Raw genomic sequence first — 14,957 nt, 5'->3', positions numbered from 1 at the left:
CATACCTAGATCAGACTTGAGCTGTGAGGTAGCGGTCTCCAACTCCCCTTTCTGTTGTCGCTCCTGTGCCAGTAGTTCTTGGTTGGTCTGAATAGAAATGCGTTAGGGCAATGCAGTTTTGCTGCAAAATTTGCACCTGAAATCGTATAAGAAAAACTCCTTTTCTGTAAGGTAAAGATTTCTACTAAGCTAACTTATAGCACAGGCGTAAGGCAGATTTTTCTGATCTTAATGTTCCTGGAGGAAGAAGCGGTGTTTATGTGTTACAGTTAAAGATCTCAACAGAGTGCAGTGTCTTACAGCAGTGCTGTCCAGAAGAACTTTCCGTGCACTCTTCAACAGTGTCTTACAGCAGTGTCTTACAGCAGTGCTGTCCAGGAGAACTTTCTGTGCACTCTTCAATAGCACTCAAAATGTGGCCAGAGTGAGTGAGGAATTGAATCTTTAATTTTGTTTAATTTTAACAAATAAAATTAATTTTTATTTAAATAGCCACATGTGGCTAGTGCCTACTATATTCGCACTCTAAAGTATAGTAATAAAGGATCATTTGCAAATTCTTTAAGTAGAAACCTCTTTATAATTCCATTGTGAAGGACAGCACTCATTAAAATAATAAAAATTATGTAATCTAATAATAGGTATTATGATTTGAAACTACTAATTGCCTTGGTACTTAGAATTTAAAATATTCTAAATTACATATAGATATTTCAAATAACAACTTTGATGAAAGCAAAAATATTATGCTAAAATAAATAATGAGCCTTGAAAACAGCAATGTAAACACATTCCTGATTATTTGACTTATTCCTTGCTTCAAATGTCAGCTCAGTTTAATCTTTCTTTTCTATGCACATCATATACAATACATATAACATGAGACTAGGTCAGTGCCTTCTAAAATCAATTCTTATAACAGAGATTATATGGTGTAGAGGGAAGGATTCCCTCCCAGGAACTAAGAGTTCACTTCTGTAAAGCCTGAGACAAAATAACATCTCTGTCCTTAGCTCCCTCATTCATAAATGAAGAGCGCTGGACTAAATGGTGTCTGAGTCCTTTCTTATTTTGCACTAAAATTTTAAAAATTGTAGTAAGAATGTTAATAAAGGAATACTAAAGAAAAGAATTTAGGGCTTCCCTAGTGGCACAGTGGTTGAGTCCGCCTGCCGATGCAGGGGACATGGGTTCGTGCCCCGGTCCGGGAAGATCCCACATGCCGCGGAGCGGCTGGGCCCGTGAGCCATGGCCGCTGAGCCTGCGCGTCTGGAGCCTGTGCTCCGCAACAGGAGAGGCCACAGCAGTGAGAGGCCCACGAACCACAAAAAAAAAAAAAAAAAAAGAGAGAAGAATTTAATAAATCTAGAGGAAATAAGCAAAACTACAGGTTTGTAGGTAAAACATTAGCTTTTCCCTTTTGGTTTCACTTTCCCAACATAAACAAGGAGAGAAAATCTCTCTACCTGTTTCCGTTCCACCTCCACTGTTGATCCCATTTCTTGTATTTTGAGTAGCATGGCTGATCCAGGTTTCTCAACAGATTCCCTTAGGTGCTTCTCTTGAGACAGTTGTCTCCTTAGCTATAGAGCAACACTGCAGTTAGGCAAGACCAAGGGAACTTCATAGCAGTTTAACAAAGATCAAAGTCACCATGAAAAGTTTACCAGACATGCCAACTCACCCCCATTCTTCGTTCATTTATGATTACTCAGAAACATGCTTTTGTTTCTCCCTAACGGATAACCTTCTAGGAAATGCAGAGTCAAATTTGTTACCCTCATCTTCCTACTGTGTTAAGTCTGTTTTCCAAACTGTGGGTCAAGACGCATTAGTAAGTTGCAAGAAGCACTTGAAAAAGGCGGGGGAGAAAAGAATAGAAAGAAAATATCAGAGCACATAGCAAGTGGTAAGGAAGGGTAAGTACTGCTTCATGAAATGTTTGTGTATATGCATGTATGTATGGTGTTGCAGTGTAAAATATGTCTTACAATGTATTGCTGTCAAGTTTGAAAAACACTAATATGTCTTAGTATATGTATTTTCTGTATTTCTCTATTTTCTAACTTTATTTTTTAACTCTTTATTTTCCTGTATTGTGATTTATTCACATATATATATATATATATATATTTATCCCATATTGGAACTTAAAGATCAAAACAAATAATGAAGTAGTTGTCAAGCAGCAGACAAAAACAACACTCAAGAATTTGGGTACACCGACCTTATTTCTATCAATAAATGACTATAAAATGAGTCAGATAAAGATAAAAAGAAGGTTAAGAGTCTCTTTTATCATGAAGTAAAGAAATCCTTTCTAATTTAAATGGGAACTGAAAAATGCTGTTCCTTTTATGAAGTGACGTTAAATTGAAAGAATTTCTTTTTTAATTTATTTACTTATTTATTTATTTTTGGCTGCGTTGGGTCTTCGTTGCTGTGCGTGGGCTTTTTCTAGTTGCGGTGAGTGGGGGCTATTCTTCATTGCAGTGCACGGGTTTCTTGCTGTGGTGGCTTCTCTTGTTGTGGAGCACGGTCTCCAGGTGAGCGGGCTTCAGTAGTTGTAGCACACGGGCTTAGTTGCTCCACAGCATGTGGGATCTTCCCGGACCAGGGCTTGAACCCATGTCCCCTGCATTGGCAGGTGGATTCTTAACCACAGCACCACGAGGGAAGTTCCAGAAATTCTATTTTTAAACCCCAGTAAACATGATGTAAGAGTACACTTTATAACTCTTCTCTACATTGTACATATGTACTTTATGTGTTTTCTTGAAGGATGATATATTTAACAATTTCAGAAGTTTTTAAAAAGTGAAATGAGATGAAAAATATGTTGACATGAAATAGTTACAAGATAGCCCGTTTTGGAAATGTTCTATGATTTTCTTAACCATACACCTAACACTGAACATTTGGATATTTCCAGTGTTTTGCTATTCTAAATACTGTTCTGCTGAACATGCTTGTGAATAAATCTTTCATTGAATTTCTGATTATTTCCTTGGGATAAATCCTACAAAAGGAATCACTAGGTTAAAGGTATAAACATTTTTTAGACTTTTGATACATTTTGTAATTCTCCTTCCAATTTTACCTTATCAGTAGTATTTGAATAAATATCATCAGCACTACAGATTATCACTTTCTTAAATCTTTGCTAATAAATGAAAACAACCCCTTAACATTTTTTTCATTTCTTTGGTTCCTAGTGAGATTAAACATTTTCTAATATGGTTATTAGTTCTTTATATATTTTCTGAACTGTTCTTATCCTTTGCCCTCTGTTTTTTTTAGTCAATTTAAGTTCTTTAAAAGGGAAGATTATTAACTGTCTAGTTTTGTTATGTTTCATTAGTTTTGTTTTATACATGTATAAGATTTTAATTTTTATATGGTCAAACTTATCGAGCTTTTTATAATCTTGTTCCTTCTTTTCAAGATTAGAAATTCCTTCCTTATCCAATAATCAGTTAAATATTAATATTAGAATCTTATTTAAGAATGAGCTATAGTTTTTGCTTTGGGCTATATTTTTCAGGTTTTATTTTAGTATCAGATTATAATCACTTTATAATTTAGAGTAGCATAATATACTTTTCTAAACTCTACATCGAATTATATAGTATAATTTGCTCAAGATATAATTTAAGTGCCTTATAAAGGGAATCTTTATTTGATAATTATACTACTAAGATATTCATCCCTAAAGCATTATGAAGGGCTATCAGTTAATCTATTTCATGTTCATCAGAACCAGATTTTATATATATATATATATATATATATATATATATATATCTCTTAGAAAGATATATACTGCATTTACTTTATCTCTGTATAGTCCTTTATTATGGGCTGAATTGCATCCCTCTGAAATCCATATGTTGAAGGCCTAAACCCCAGTATCTCAAAATATGACTGTGTTTGGAGATAGGGCCTTTAAAGAGTTGTTTAAGTTATGAGGCCATGGGGTGGGCCCTAATCCAACATGACTGTTGTCCTTATAAGAAGAAATTTGTACACAAAGAGACACCAGGGATGTGTACACAGAGAAAAGACCATGTGAGGACACAGAAAAAAGACAGCCATCTGCAAGCCAAGGAGAAAGGACTCAGGAAAAAACCAAACCTGCTGATGATATCTTGATCTTGAACTTTTCACCTCCAGAATGGTGAGACATAAATTTCTGTTGTTTAAGCCACCAGTCTGTGGTACTTTGTTATGGCAGCCCCAGCAGACTAACACATCCTTCCTGCTCCATACCCTCAAAATGTCCCTATTTGACTAGCACAGTCCTTCTTCAGGTCCTTGACAAGTTCAATAAAAATTCAATATTTTACTACAGCACCAAGAATTAAGACTTCCCCAATAAAAAAATAATGTTAAGTGGCAATCCAAAGGATAGTCTTTTCAACAAATGGTGCTGGAACAACTAGACATACACATACACAAACTCACCCAAAGAATCTAGATACAGACCTCACACCTTTCACAAAAAATAATTCAAAACCTAAATGTAAAATGCAAAGCTATAAAACTTCTAAAACATAACATAGAAAAATCTAGGTGACCTTGGGTTTGGCAATGATATTTTATTAATAGATATAATACCAAAAGTACAATCCATGAAAAAAATGGATAAGTTGTACTTCATTAAAATTAAAAGCGTCTGGGGCTTCCCTGGTGGCGCAGTGGTTGAGAGTCCACCTGCCGAGGCAGGGGACACGGATTCATGCCCCAGTCCGGGAAGATTCCACATGCCGCGGAGCGGCTGGGCCCATGAGCCATGGCTGCTGAGGCTGCGCGTCCAGAGCCTGTGCTCTGCAACGGAAGAGGCCACAGCAGTGAGAGGCCCGCGTACCGCAAAAAAAAAAAAAAAAAAAAATTAAAAGCGTCTGCTCTGCAAAAGACACTGTTAAGAGAATGAAAAGATAAGCTACAGATTGGGAGAAAATATTTGTAAAACACAAACTGGATAAAGGATTGGTATCCAAAATATAAAAAGAACTCTAAAAACTCAACAATAAGAAAAAAACCCAGTTGCAAAGTGGGCAAATGATCTAAGATACCTCACGAAAGAAGATAGACAGATGGCAAATAAGCATATGAAAAGATGTTCAATATCAACTCTGTAGAAAACTGCAAATTAAAACAAGATACTATACACACGCCTATCAAATTGGCAAAAATTCGAAACACTGACAACACAAAATGCTGGTGAGGATGTGGAACAACAGGAACTCTAATTCACTGCTGGTGGGAACACAACATGGCATAGCCACTGCAATAGGTTGGCAATTTCTTAGAAAGCTAAACATAAGCTTATCATAAGTATGAATCATACTGCTAGGTATTTATCCAAAGGAGTTGAAAACTTATGTCCATACAAAAAACTGCATATGAATGTGTACAGCAGCTTTATTCATAACTGCCAAACTTGGAAGCAACTAAGATGTCCTTCAGTAGGTGAATGGATAAACTACAGTACATCCAGACAGTGGATTACTGTTCATTGATAAAAAGAAATGAGCTATCAAACCATGAAAAGACATGGAGGATTAAATGCATATGCTAAGCTAAAGAAGCCAGTCCAAAAAGGCTACATGCTGTATGATTCCAACTAGAGAGACAGTGAAAAGATCAGTGGTTGCCAGGGGCTTAGGGAAAGACAGGGGTGGGGGAGGGAGGCGCGGGGTGATGTGTATGTAGAGCACAGGGCATTTTTAGGGCAGTGAAACTATTCTGTATACTGTGATGACCAAAAAGTAAAACTTAATCTAAACTGTGAATTTAGTAATCATGTATCAAAACTGGTTCATCACAGACTAATACAGAATGTGAATAATGGAGGAAGCTCTGGGGGTGGGGAGAAAGGATATATGGGAACTCTGTTTCTGTGCAATTTTTATAAAAACTTAAAACTGCTCTAAAAAGAATCTATTAAAATAGCCAAAATATTTTTTTAAAGTATGAAACAATATACTCCAACTAACAATGAACAATCATGCTTTTATCAGTAACTATTGGCAAATAAAATACTCTACATGAGAGAATGTCCCAGATAGCTACACTCACCACCCTAAACACACTGAAATTCATAATTTTTAAAATAGTATATCTATTTCTCTGTTTTGTATAACAGGATATTTTAAATATAACTTGATCCTTTTGATTTGGACTAATGTCAACTATTATTCTGTCAGGGAATATTGAGGTTTTTAGGCCACTGTCAAGGTGTATTGAATTGGTAATTCTTCTGACTCTTCCACTGTTTTCAGCTGCAAATTTTTAGTCCAACAACTTTTAGCAGCCACCTACTCCATAATTCCAATCTGTTATCTACCTAAATTTAGACTGAAATGAAAGTTTTAAGGTAAAATTAGATGAGCAGACTTATTAAAAGCTTTTTATTTTAAACACAACTTTAGTGTAAAAGGTCTTTGTATGTCCACTTAACTCTAGTATATGGGCAACTGCATGAGTTTCATGGTAACTGTTTCCCTCCCGGCTCAGAGAGCATTTATTTTTTATTTCTGGGTTTGTGGCAGTATTGAGGTGAAAGGAAGTCTTAATGTCACATATGGGCAGGTATAACTTCATGTGGCATACTTTTAAAATCTTCCTAATAAACAGCCACATATTTTCTTCTTCAATGGTTTCTTTTCATTCTATCCACTTCCTTGACTTCCCCCTCTGCAATTCCAACGTTCCCTTCACCTTCCTTTTTTTTTTTTTTTTCTTTTTTTTTTGCGGTATGTGGGCCTCTCACTGTTGTGGCCTCTCCCGTTGCGGAGCACAGGCTCTGGACGCGCAGGCTCAGCGGCCATGGCTCAAGGGCCCAGCCGCTCCGCGGCATGTGGGATCTTCCCGGACCGGGGCACGAACCCGCGTCCCCTGCATCGGCAGGCGGACTCTCAACCACTGCGCCACCAGGGAAGCCCCCAGCTTCCTTTTTATCTTACCTCCTGAATTTTAAGGTTCATTTTACATTTTGTGGTCTTCAGTTCCTCTTCAATAATGGCTGCATTCTTCTAAAATAGAAGGAGAAAAGGTTCTAAATAATCTGAAATGATAAGAAGAAACTGTCTATGGTATATCACAGTTCAAATCTAGACTTTTTGGGGGCAACCTATAAATGCTATTCTGAATACAGTTATAAACACTTCTTATTATGAGTCTAAAGTAATTATTACAATGAGATATTTAAAGTTATTTTATTACTTTGATTCATGACTTCTATCATTTTCCCTTTCAGATAATTAAAAATTGATTAGTCACATGTACCTCCTGTGTAAAATTCAATAATCAGAGGAAAACCTAGTAATTGCTAGACGTTTTTCTTACAGGGTATATTCCTATTTTTTTAAGTACTCCATTTTTTCTAGCCTCAAATATTACCTATGCTTAGGAGTTGAGGATGAAAAACACAGCTTTCACTATTCATTCTTTTATATTATTATTAATGGCACTACAATCTAAGATGTAAAAACTCAAAGCTGTCTTTGCCTTATTCTCTACCTTCAGCCCCTATCCAATACCACATTCTAACATATCTTTCCTCTCAAAATGCCACAACCGTAGTTCAGACCTAATAATGTCTATGTCTCAAATAAGGCAATGGATTCCTAATTGGTTTTCCTATCTCCAATCTCTTCTCCTATAATTGATACTCTACACTACTGCTAGATTAGTTTTCTTGTTTTCATTATGTCACTTTCTTATCAAAAATTTAATCACTCCCCATAGGATCAAGCCCAACTACTTGATTATTCTTGATTTTGAGATCCTCTATGACGTTATCCCTAGCCAATTTCCAACTTATTTTACACAAACAAATCCTCACTCCTGTCCAGCTAGTTTATGCATTTCCTCCTAACTGCACCCAAGGGAAAGATCTAGGCTCAAATCTGAGTTACACGAAGAAAACAGGCAAATGTGATCTCGGAGAGGTGACTTCTCTCTGATCCCCAGTACACTTATCATTAAAATAGAGACAATAGGGCTTCCCTGGTGGCGCAGTGGTTGAGAGTCCGTCTGCCGATGCAGGGGACACGGGTTCGTGCCCCGGTCCGGGAAGATCCCACATGCCGCGGAGCGGCTGGGCCCGTGAGCTATGGCCGCTGAGCCTGCGCGTCCGGAGCCTGTGCTCTACAACGGGAGAGGCCACAACAGTGAGAGCCCCGTGTACCGCAAAAAAAAAAAAAAAAAAAAAAAAAAGAGAGAGACAACAATATCCTACATCTTGAGGTTTTGCAGAGATTAAACAAAACATGTTTTAAACAAAATAACATCTGTTACACTGCCTGGCCTGTGAAGGGAAAACAAAATCATTAGTTTTTTTCCCTAGTCTTATTTTTTGCTGCCTCTGTGTGTGGTCTTTTAAATGTCCTCACCTCACTGCTTTGCCTTCTAAAGGTTCATCTCAACTCCCGTCTCTTCCTTGAAGCCTAGCCTAATCTATTCTAGACAGGACATGCGCACCTTCCCAAACCCACCTGAATATAGAACACTTAGTTGGCAATATTTGCTTATTGTCCTATATGGTCCTTTAATATTTCTTATACCCTTATTTCCTCTCTTTAGTTTCTCCTGCTATGCCTTGTTCTCCTAGATAGCATATAAGCTCTTGAAGAGCACAGACTCCCTCATATCTCGGATCCGCACAGTCACATGTAGAGGGTAGGAATCTATAAATACTCAGTTACTGACAGCACACAATGTTATAGGCTATCGATGTAGATAAATTACAGATGTCAAGAATCCTCACACCAACATCACCTATTTTTAAAAGTCAGTTTTATGGGTCTGTTGCCTCCTCCAGCTAACACTTTAACAGTGAGTTTGCATTCCAGAACTCTGGACTCAAATCTTTGTCTCTGAGGCAAGCTGCAGAGTCACAGTCAACCTTTGCACCTCATCTTGTGCCTTGTCTTCTTTCTCTTTTACATCTCTTAGTTGCTGGCGCAAATTCATCACTTCCAGTTGCAACAGCTTCAGGTCCCTGGAATGCTCCTCCTGTATTGTATTCAGTTTTTCCTTCAGAAAATCTATCAGACAGGACAGGAGGGTCATCAAGCAGATTAAAGAAGGTCAGGAAAGGAAAAGAATCATGAACTCATCAAGCACCCACATAGGACCGAATTTCTGATGATTCTCTTCTCTCTATACCTGTTTTCTGTGGGTTCAAATCTTTTTCAGTTTGCAGACGAAGATGTTCATCTTCAAGGACTGGATGAGGCTTTCCAGACGGCACATTCGATTTACCAGAAACTCACAGTTCTTCCATAAAATATCTGTTTTTCCTGAACAAATTATTTCATTCTGGATAGGGCTAATGATGTTCTGGCTCACAGGCTCCTCTAAACATTTTGGAGTTTGCAAGTGGCCTCTGGACAAAGATCCCAATATAACAATATTATAGGGTAATCCCAACCATCGAATCAATGTAACATTTCTACTGAGTATAAAAACTATATTCTTTAGTTAACCAGTATCTGATAGCCTCTGCAAATTTAAACATAGAGAGCACTATTAGGTAAAGAGGATGAGACCAATGTGGGATGGGTAAAGACCACTGATTTTTTTTTTTTTTTTTTTTTTTTTTGCGGTACGCGGGCCTCTCACTGTTTTGGCCTCTCCCGTTGCGGAGCACAGGCTCCAGACGCGCAGGCTCAACGGCCATGGCTCACGGGCCCAGCCCCTCCACGGCACGTGGGATCTTCCCGGACCGGGGCACGAACCCACGTCCCCTGCATCGGCAGGCGGACTCTCAACCACTGTGCCACCAGGGAAGCCCAAGACCACTGATTTTTTAATGGTTATTTTAATTGGAATTTTTTGTAAACTTATTTTGTATGTAAAAGCAAGTGATATATAAAACATGTTAAATGCTAATTCTATAATGGTAAACTAAGAATTAAAGTTAGCGTGGAGGCAGTATTTCACATCCTTTTTAGAAAAGTTTTAAACAAGGTGATAATAAACATTCCCATTTTGTTCTAACATACTCAACACTGGTACAAATTTAATCTTTGCTGAAGAGTTATTTATTCTATGTGTGCTATACCAACTATACTAATTTTAGGTCTTCATAAGAGACATTCAGGAAATACATACGTAATTTTAAAGAAAATCACACCAGTAAATTCAGCATTGGCCACTTAAGCACCCAGATTCCTCAAGGCCTTTGACAATCTAACTTTTAATGGCAATAACTTCTCCAGGAGTACAAAGGAAAAACACAGTTCTTCTTTTGAGTACTTCATTCTAAACTATGAATTTTTTGTAAGACTTATAACCTCTCTTTTAATTTACAATAAATCTGGAGAAAGAAAATACAGACCATATTAATGCATGAATCAAGTTGTAGATGTTCACCTTAACTAACATCAAAGTCTATTCTTATTTTTAAAAAAGGACCAAATATTTTTTTCTAATTATATAAAAAATTACATTTGTTTTTAATCAAGTATTGAGGGAGAATAGGATATCGAAGTTTGTGCACCTAATTAACACACTTTAAAAATCTGTTTAGAATAGTGGTAGTAGCTCCATTACCGCAGGACAACTCTTTATCTTGCAAATATTTTCTAATTAATATTCTAATGTTATTTCTCAATTCTTTTCTAAGTACCTATTTCACCTGCCAAACCACCCACACTGTGACTCCTTATGAGTAACCAGTGAGGCAAAATTCTTCAACCTACAAAGATATTGTGACACAATTTTTTAATTTGTTACCCTTTTTCACCAAAGTCCAACATTATTAGGTCATTCCTCAGAGAACTGGTCTGTTCCTCAACTATTCTCATCCTTTGCTGAAGTACCATGAATGTTTCAGAAGCTGTAGCATTGATGCGGGCTGGACAGAGGACTGGTCTGGACATCGTAGTTTCCATATGCACCTGAGATTAAAGTCACAATATTAGTGTAGTTGGTTCTATTATTGTTCAAAATAGCCACTGCCCCTTCCTGTGGAGGATTATACATCCCTGTCCTGTTGAGCTTGAAAATGGCATGTGTCCTGCTTTGGTCAATTAAATGTGGGTAGAAGCTTTAAGAGCCAACTTGTCATTCATCATCTCTTTTCCCTTCTCCATGCGATGAGCAACAACCCAGATAGGGCCTGCTCCATGTGCCAAGATCCCAGAGTAAAGATTACATGAGCAGAGCCATGGCCCATCCATGACATACAGTGTGAGTGAGCAAGAAACTAATGTTGTTACAAACCGCAGATTGTTAGGGAGTTTGTTACTGCAGCACAATCTAGTCTATCCTGTCTGCTACTATGAGACATACACTAGGACCTATGACTTGGCTGAAGGAGTTATTACCTCTTTTCATTGCCAGCCATTTTCATTTTAACACATTCCCATCCAACCTTTCTGAAAACAAAACAAAACAACACTCTACAGTACTTGGATCTCCGAGCAGTTGTCATAAAATAGATTTACCAACTACCTTGAAGCAGTGACTTTTAAAAATAACTTGCAAACATAACTTCATAGCAAAGACTCTTTTACACCTACTGACATCAAATTTCCAGACTCCTCCCGCAAGACCACATGAGAGTAAATGGGAGTAGTGAGACTACTCTTTCAGGTATTAGTGACAGAAGCAGAATCAGCTTATAAGCAGTCCCAACATTTAAACGAATCATGTGCCCAAAGTTCAATGACAAGATCATTGGTGGAAACTTTTAGGACATTTTCCTGCAACTCTATCCTGTACAAACATTTCTATACTAATCAAACCATAAACCTTAAGCATCACTAGCAATAGTGTATCTGTGGGAATGTGTTCACAAAGGCCCCACCTGGGATATTCGTAATACAACCTTCCTCTCCCACTTGCTGTGTGATTAGATACCTCCCTGAGGTATCCCAGGCAATGGAAGTGGGGACTCCCTCAGGTTCAAATCACTGAAGGTGGCCCCCAGGACCCAGGGAAGGAATTAAAGAAGTCTTAAAACTGGTGGCAGGATTTAAGGGGGCACCAGCGTAAAGGCTGAGCTTCTTGACAATGTAACACTGTTACAGCCACTGAGGACAGCTCTTTAACCATCTTCTATTTTTCCCCCACAGGTCCCAGAATATGGTCTGTTTCTCTCTTTTTACTTAAAACAAAACAAAACAAACCCCAAACAAACAAACAAACACTTTACTGAGGAATAGTTGACAAATATAATTGTATACATTTAAAGTGTAACATGATGATTTTATATACATATACCTTGCAGAATGGTTACCAAGATCAAAATAATTAACACATCCACATAATTAACAACCTCACACAGTTAACATAAGTAACTTTTTTTCTTTGTGGTAAGAATACTTAAAGATCTATTCTCAGCAACTTTCAAGTATACAATATCATATTATTAACTATAGTCACCATGTTATACATTTGATCCTCAGAATGTCTTATTTGAAAAGGCAACCTACAGAATGGGAGAAAATATTTGCAAACCATATATCTGATAAAGGATTAATATCCAAAATATATAAAGAACTCATACAACTCAGTAGCAAAGGAAGAAATAATCTAATTAAAAAATGGGCAGAGGGCCTGAATAGACATTTTTCTAAAGAAAATATACAGGTGGCCAACAGGTACATGAAAAGATGCTCAACATCACAAATCATCAGGGAAATGCAAATCGAAATCACAAGATAGCAGCTCACACCTGTTAGAATGGCTAGTTTTAAAAAGACAAGAGATAACAAACGTTGGCAAGGATGCGGAGAAAAGGGAACCTTATGTACTGTTGGTGGGAATGTAAACTGGTACAGCCATAATGGAAAACAGTATGGAGGTTCCTCAAAAAATTAAAACTTGAACTACCATATGATCCAGCAACCCCACTCCTGGGTATATATCTGAAGGAACTAAAATCAGTATCTTGAGATATCCACATATCCATGTTCACTGCACCATTATTCACAATAGCCAAGAGATGGAAACAACCTAAACGTCCTTCAGTGGATGAACAAAGATGTGAGATATATATATATATATATATATATATATATATATATATATATATATATGGAATGTTATTCAGCCACATGAGAGGAAATTCTGCCATTTGCAGGATGAACCTGGAGGGCATTATGCTAAGTGAAATAAGCTGGACAGAGAAAAAATAGTGTGTGGTATCACTTATATATGGACACTAAAAACCAAACAAACAAACAAATCTGATTTCACAGAAACAGAGAATAGAATGGTGGTTGCCAGGGGCTGGAAGATAGGGGAAACGGAATGATGTAGGTCAAAGGGTACAAATTTTCTTTTTATTCTTATTTTATGCTCCTGACCAAGATCTCTCTCCTTCGTGCTCCTCTATAAAACAGAATGCACTTCTGACACACATAACCTTTTTGAATTCTTTAGATTTTCTGTTAACAATCAGCTTAAGGACAGGGGGTAAAGAAGTTCTCTTCTATTAACTGCTTTTCATGCTTTCAATTCATTCTTGAAGGGAATGACAAAAGTAGACACAGATATTAATAGAGTCTCTGGATACACAAAGATATGAAGTAAGGTTCACCTACATTTCTGAAAAAAGCCAGGTTTGGAGTTTCCTGCTCGTTACCACATGGGCCAGGATAGTGTCCCTCAGGTAAAAGGAAGAAGAACCTCAAAGACAAACCTTAGGGCCTGTTCTACTGCCATGAAACCAGGGCTAGGGTTGGGGGAACCACCAATAGTGTGGGGTGGGAAGAAAATAGAGAGGTAACAGTGAAGAAACACCAGATGGGTTTACCCTCCACTCCATTTTCTGTCACCTGCTGTCTGGCTACTGCCAACATAGAAATAAACCAGGCCTGGCGTTGGGAGAAAAAGTATGGAAAGGGTGTTTAATGGGGTTTGTGACAGGCAGTTGGCTCCTTTGTCCTCCCGCCAAAAGAAGTTGAAAAGTTCATGTCTCCTTCCTCCCTTACAGCTGGCACATCCATGTGACATATCCTGGCCAGTGAGACTTTAGGCAGAAGTTTGCAAGAAGCTTCTGGGAAGACTTTTTTTTTTCCTGATAAAAAGAACAGAAATGATGGCACCTGTCCTTTCCTTCCCCTGTATGATGCCCGGAGCTCTGAGCGCTCTCTTTAGGTCAGCCATGCAGTACCTCACTGTTAAATGTAAACAAAGAGTCTGGGATCACCAGCATCTGAGAAACAAGGAAAAGGCCAGAGAAGCTCAGATTAACCTGACTTACTAGTAACCTCCAAACTTTGCTTATGTGAGAAATATAAACTTTTGTTTAGTCACGCTTTCCTGTTGCTTGCAACAAAAGCAGTCCTGGAATACATTGTAGTCCCAGATAATAGTTGGCAGAGAGATGGGAAGAAGGAGGAGGTAAAGAAAATGACAAGCGGTGCTGGAGGTGGGAGGGGAGGGCAATTTCTGTGGCAACTTGTTAGGCCCAGGGAGCTGGTTATAATATAAAGGACTGTCTAATTAATTTATGTCACAAGTCAGATACATAATACTAACACAAATATAAAAGTTCACTTTTGGTGGGCAAGTTCAGTCAGGTATTGGGCATCTTTCCTGTTTTAAATTTAACATTTCCAAAACAACTCTTGATCTTTCCCCCTGAAACTTGTTCTTCCTAATAGGCTTGCATTGTCTCAGTTAATGGCAACACCGTGCTTCCAGTGCATCCTTTCTCATCTAATCTATCAACCAAACCTATCTTTAAAATATGTCTGGACTCTGACCACTTCTTACTGTTCCGTTGCTAGTACCCTGGTGCTAGCCAGTGGCATCTCCCCTGGGTTATCGTAGTAGCTTTACAACTGGTCTTCCTACTTTGCTGTTGTCTTGGCAGATGTCTTGGTAGATGGCTACCATCTAGGCAGACTGATCCAGTTAAAAGTTAAGGTAGATCACAACACTTCTCCACTCTAAACCTTCCAATAGCTCTGAAAGTAAAGGCAGACCTTTAC

General features: G+C 37.9%; 1 protein-coding gene across 1 annotated transcript in view; it reads right to left on the bottom strand.

Moving 5' to 3' along the window:
* Nucleotides 1–14,957, bottom strand: part of CCDC150 (coiled-coil domain containing 150) — a 93,240-nt gene that overhangs the window by 74,835 nt on the left and 3,448 nt on the right. Inside the window, 8 exon segments of the mRNA XM_033400328.2 lie at nucleotides 6–102; nucleotides 104–136; nucleotides 1,467–1,583; nucleotides 6,969–7,037; nucleotides 8,869–9,053; nucleotides 9,175–9,213; nucleotides 9,216–9,394; nucleotides 10,747–10,910. Coding sequence (XP_033256219.1) covers nucleotides 6–102; nucleotides 104–136; nucleotides 1,467–1,583; nucleotides 6,969–7,037; nucleotides 8,869–9,053; nucleotides 9,175–9,213; nucleotides 9,216–9,394; nucleotides 10,747–10,904 — 877 coding nt within the window. The 5' untranslated portion in view covers nucleotides 10,905–10,910.

Source organism: Orcinus orca, chromosome 7, assembly GCF_937001465.1.
Source record: "Orcinus orca chromosome 7, mOrcOrc1.1, whole genome shotgun sequence".
NCBI classification, from domain to species: Eukaryota; Metazoa; Chordata; class Mammalia; order Artiodactyla; family Delphinidae; genus Orcinus; species Orcinus orca.
Note: the sequence above shows the minus strand (reverse complement) of the source record. Positions and strands in the feature narration are given on the sequence as shown.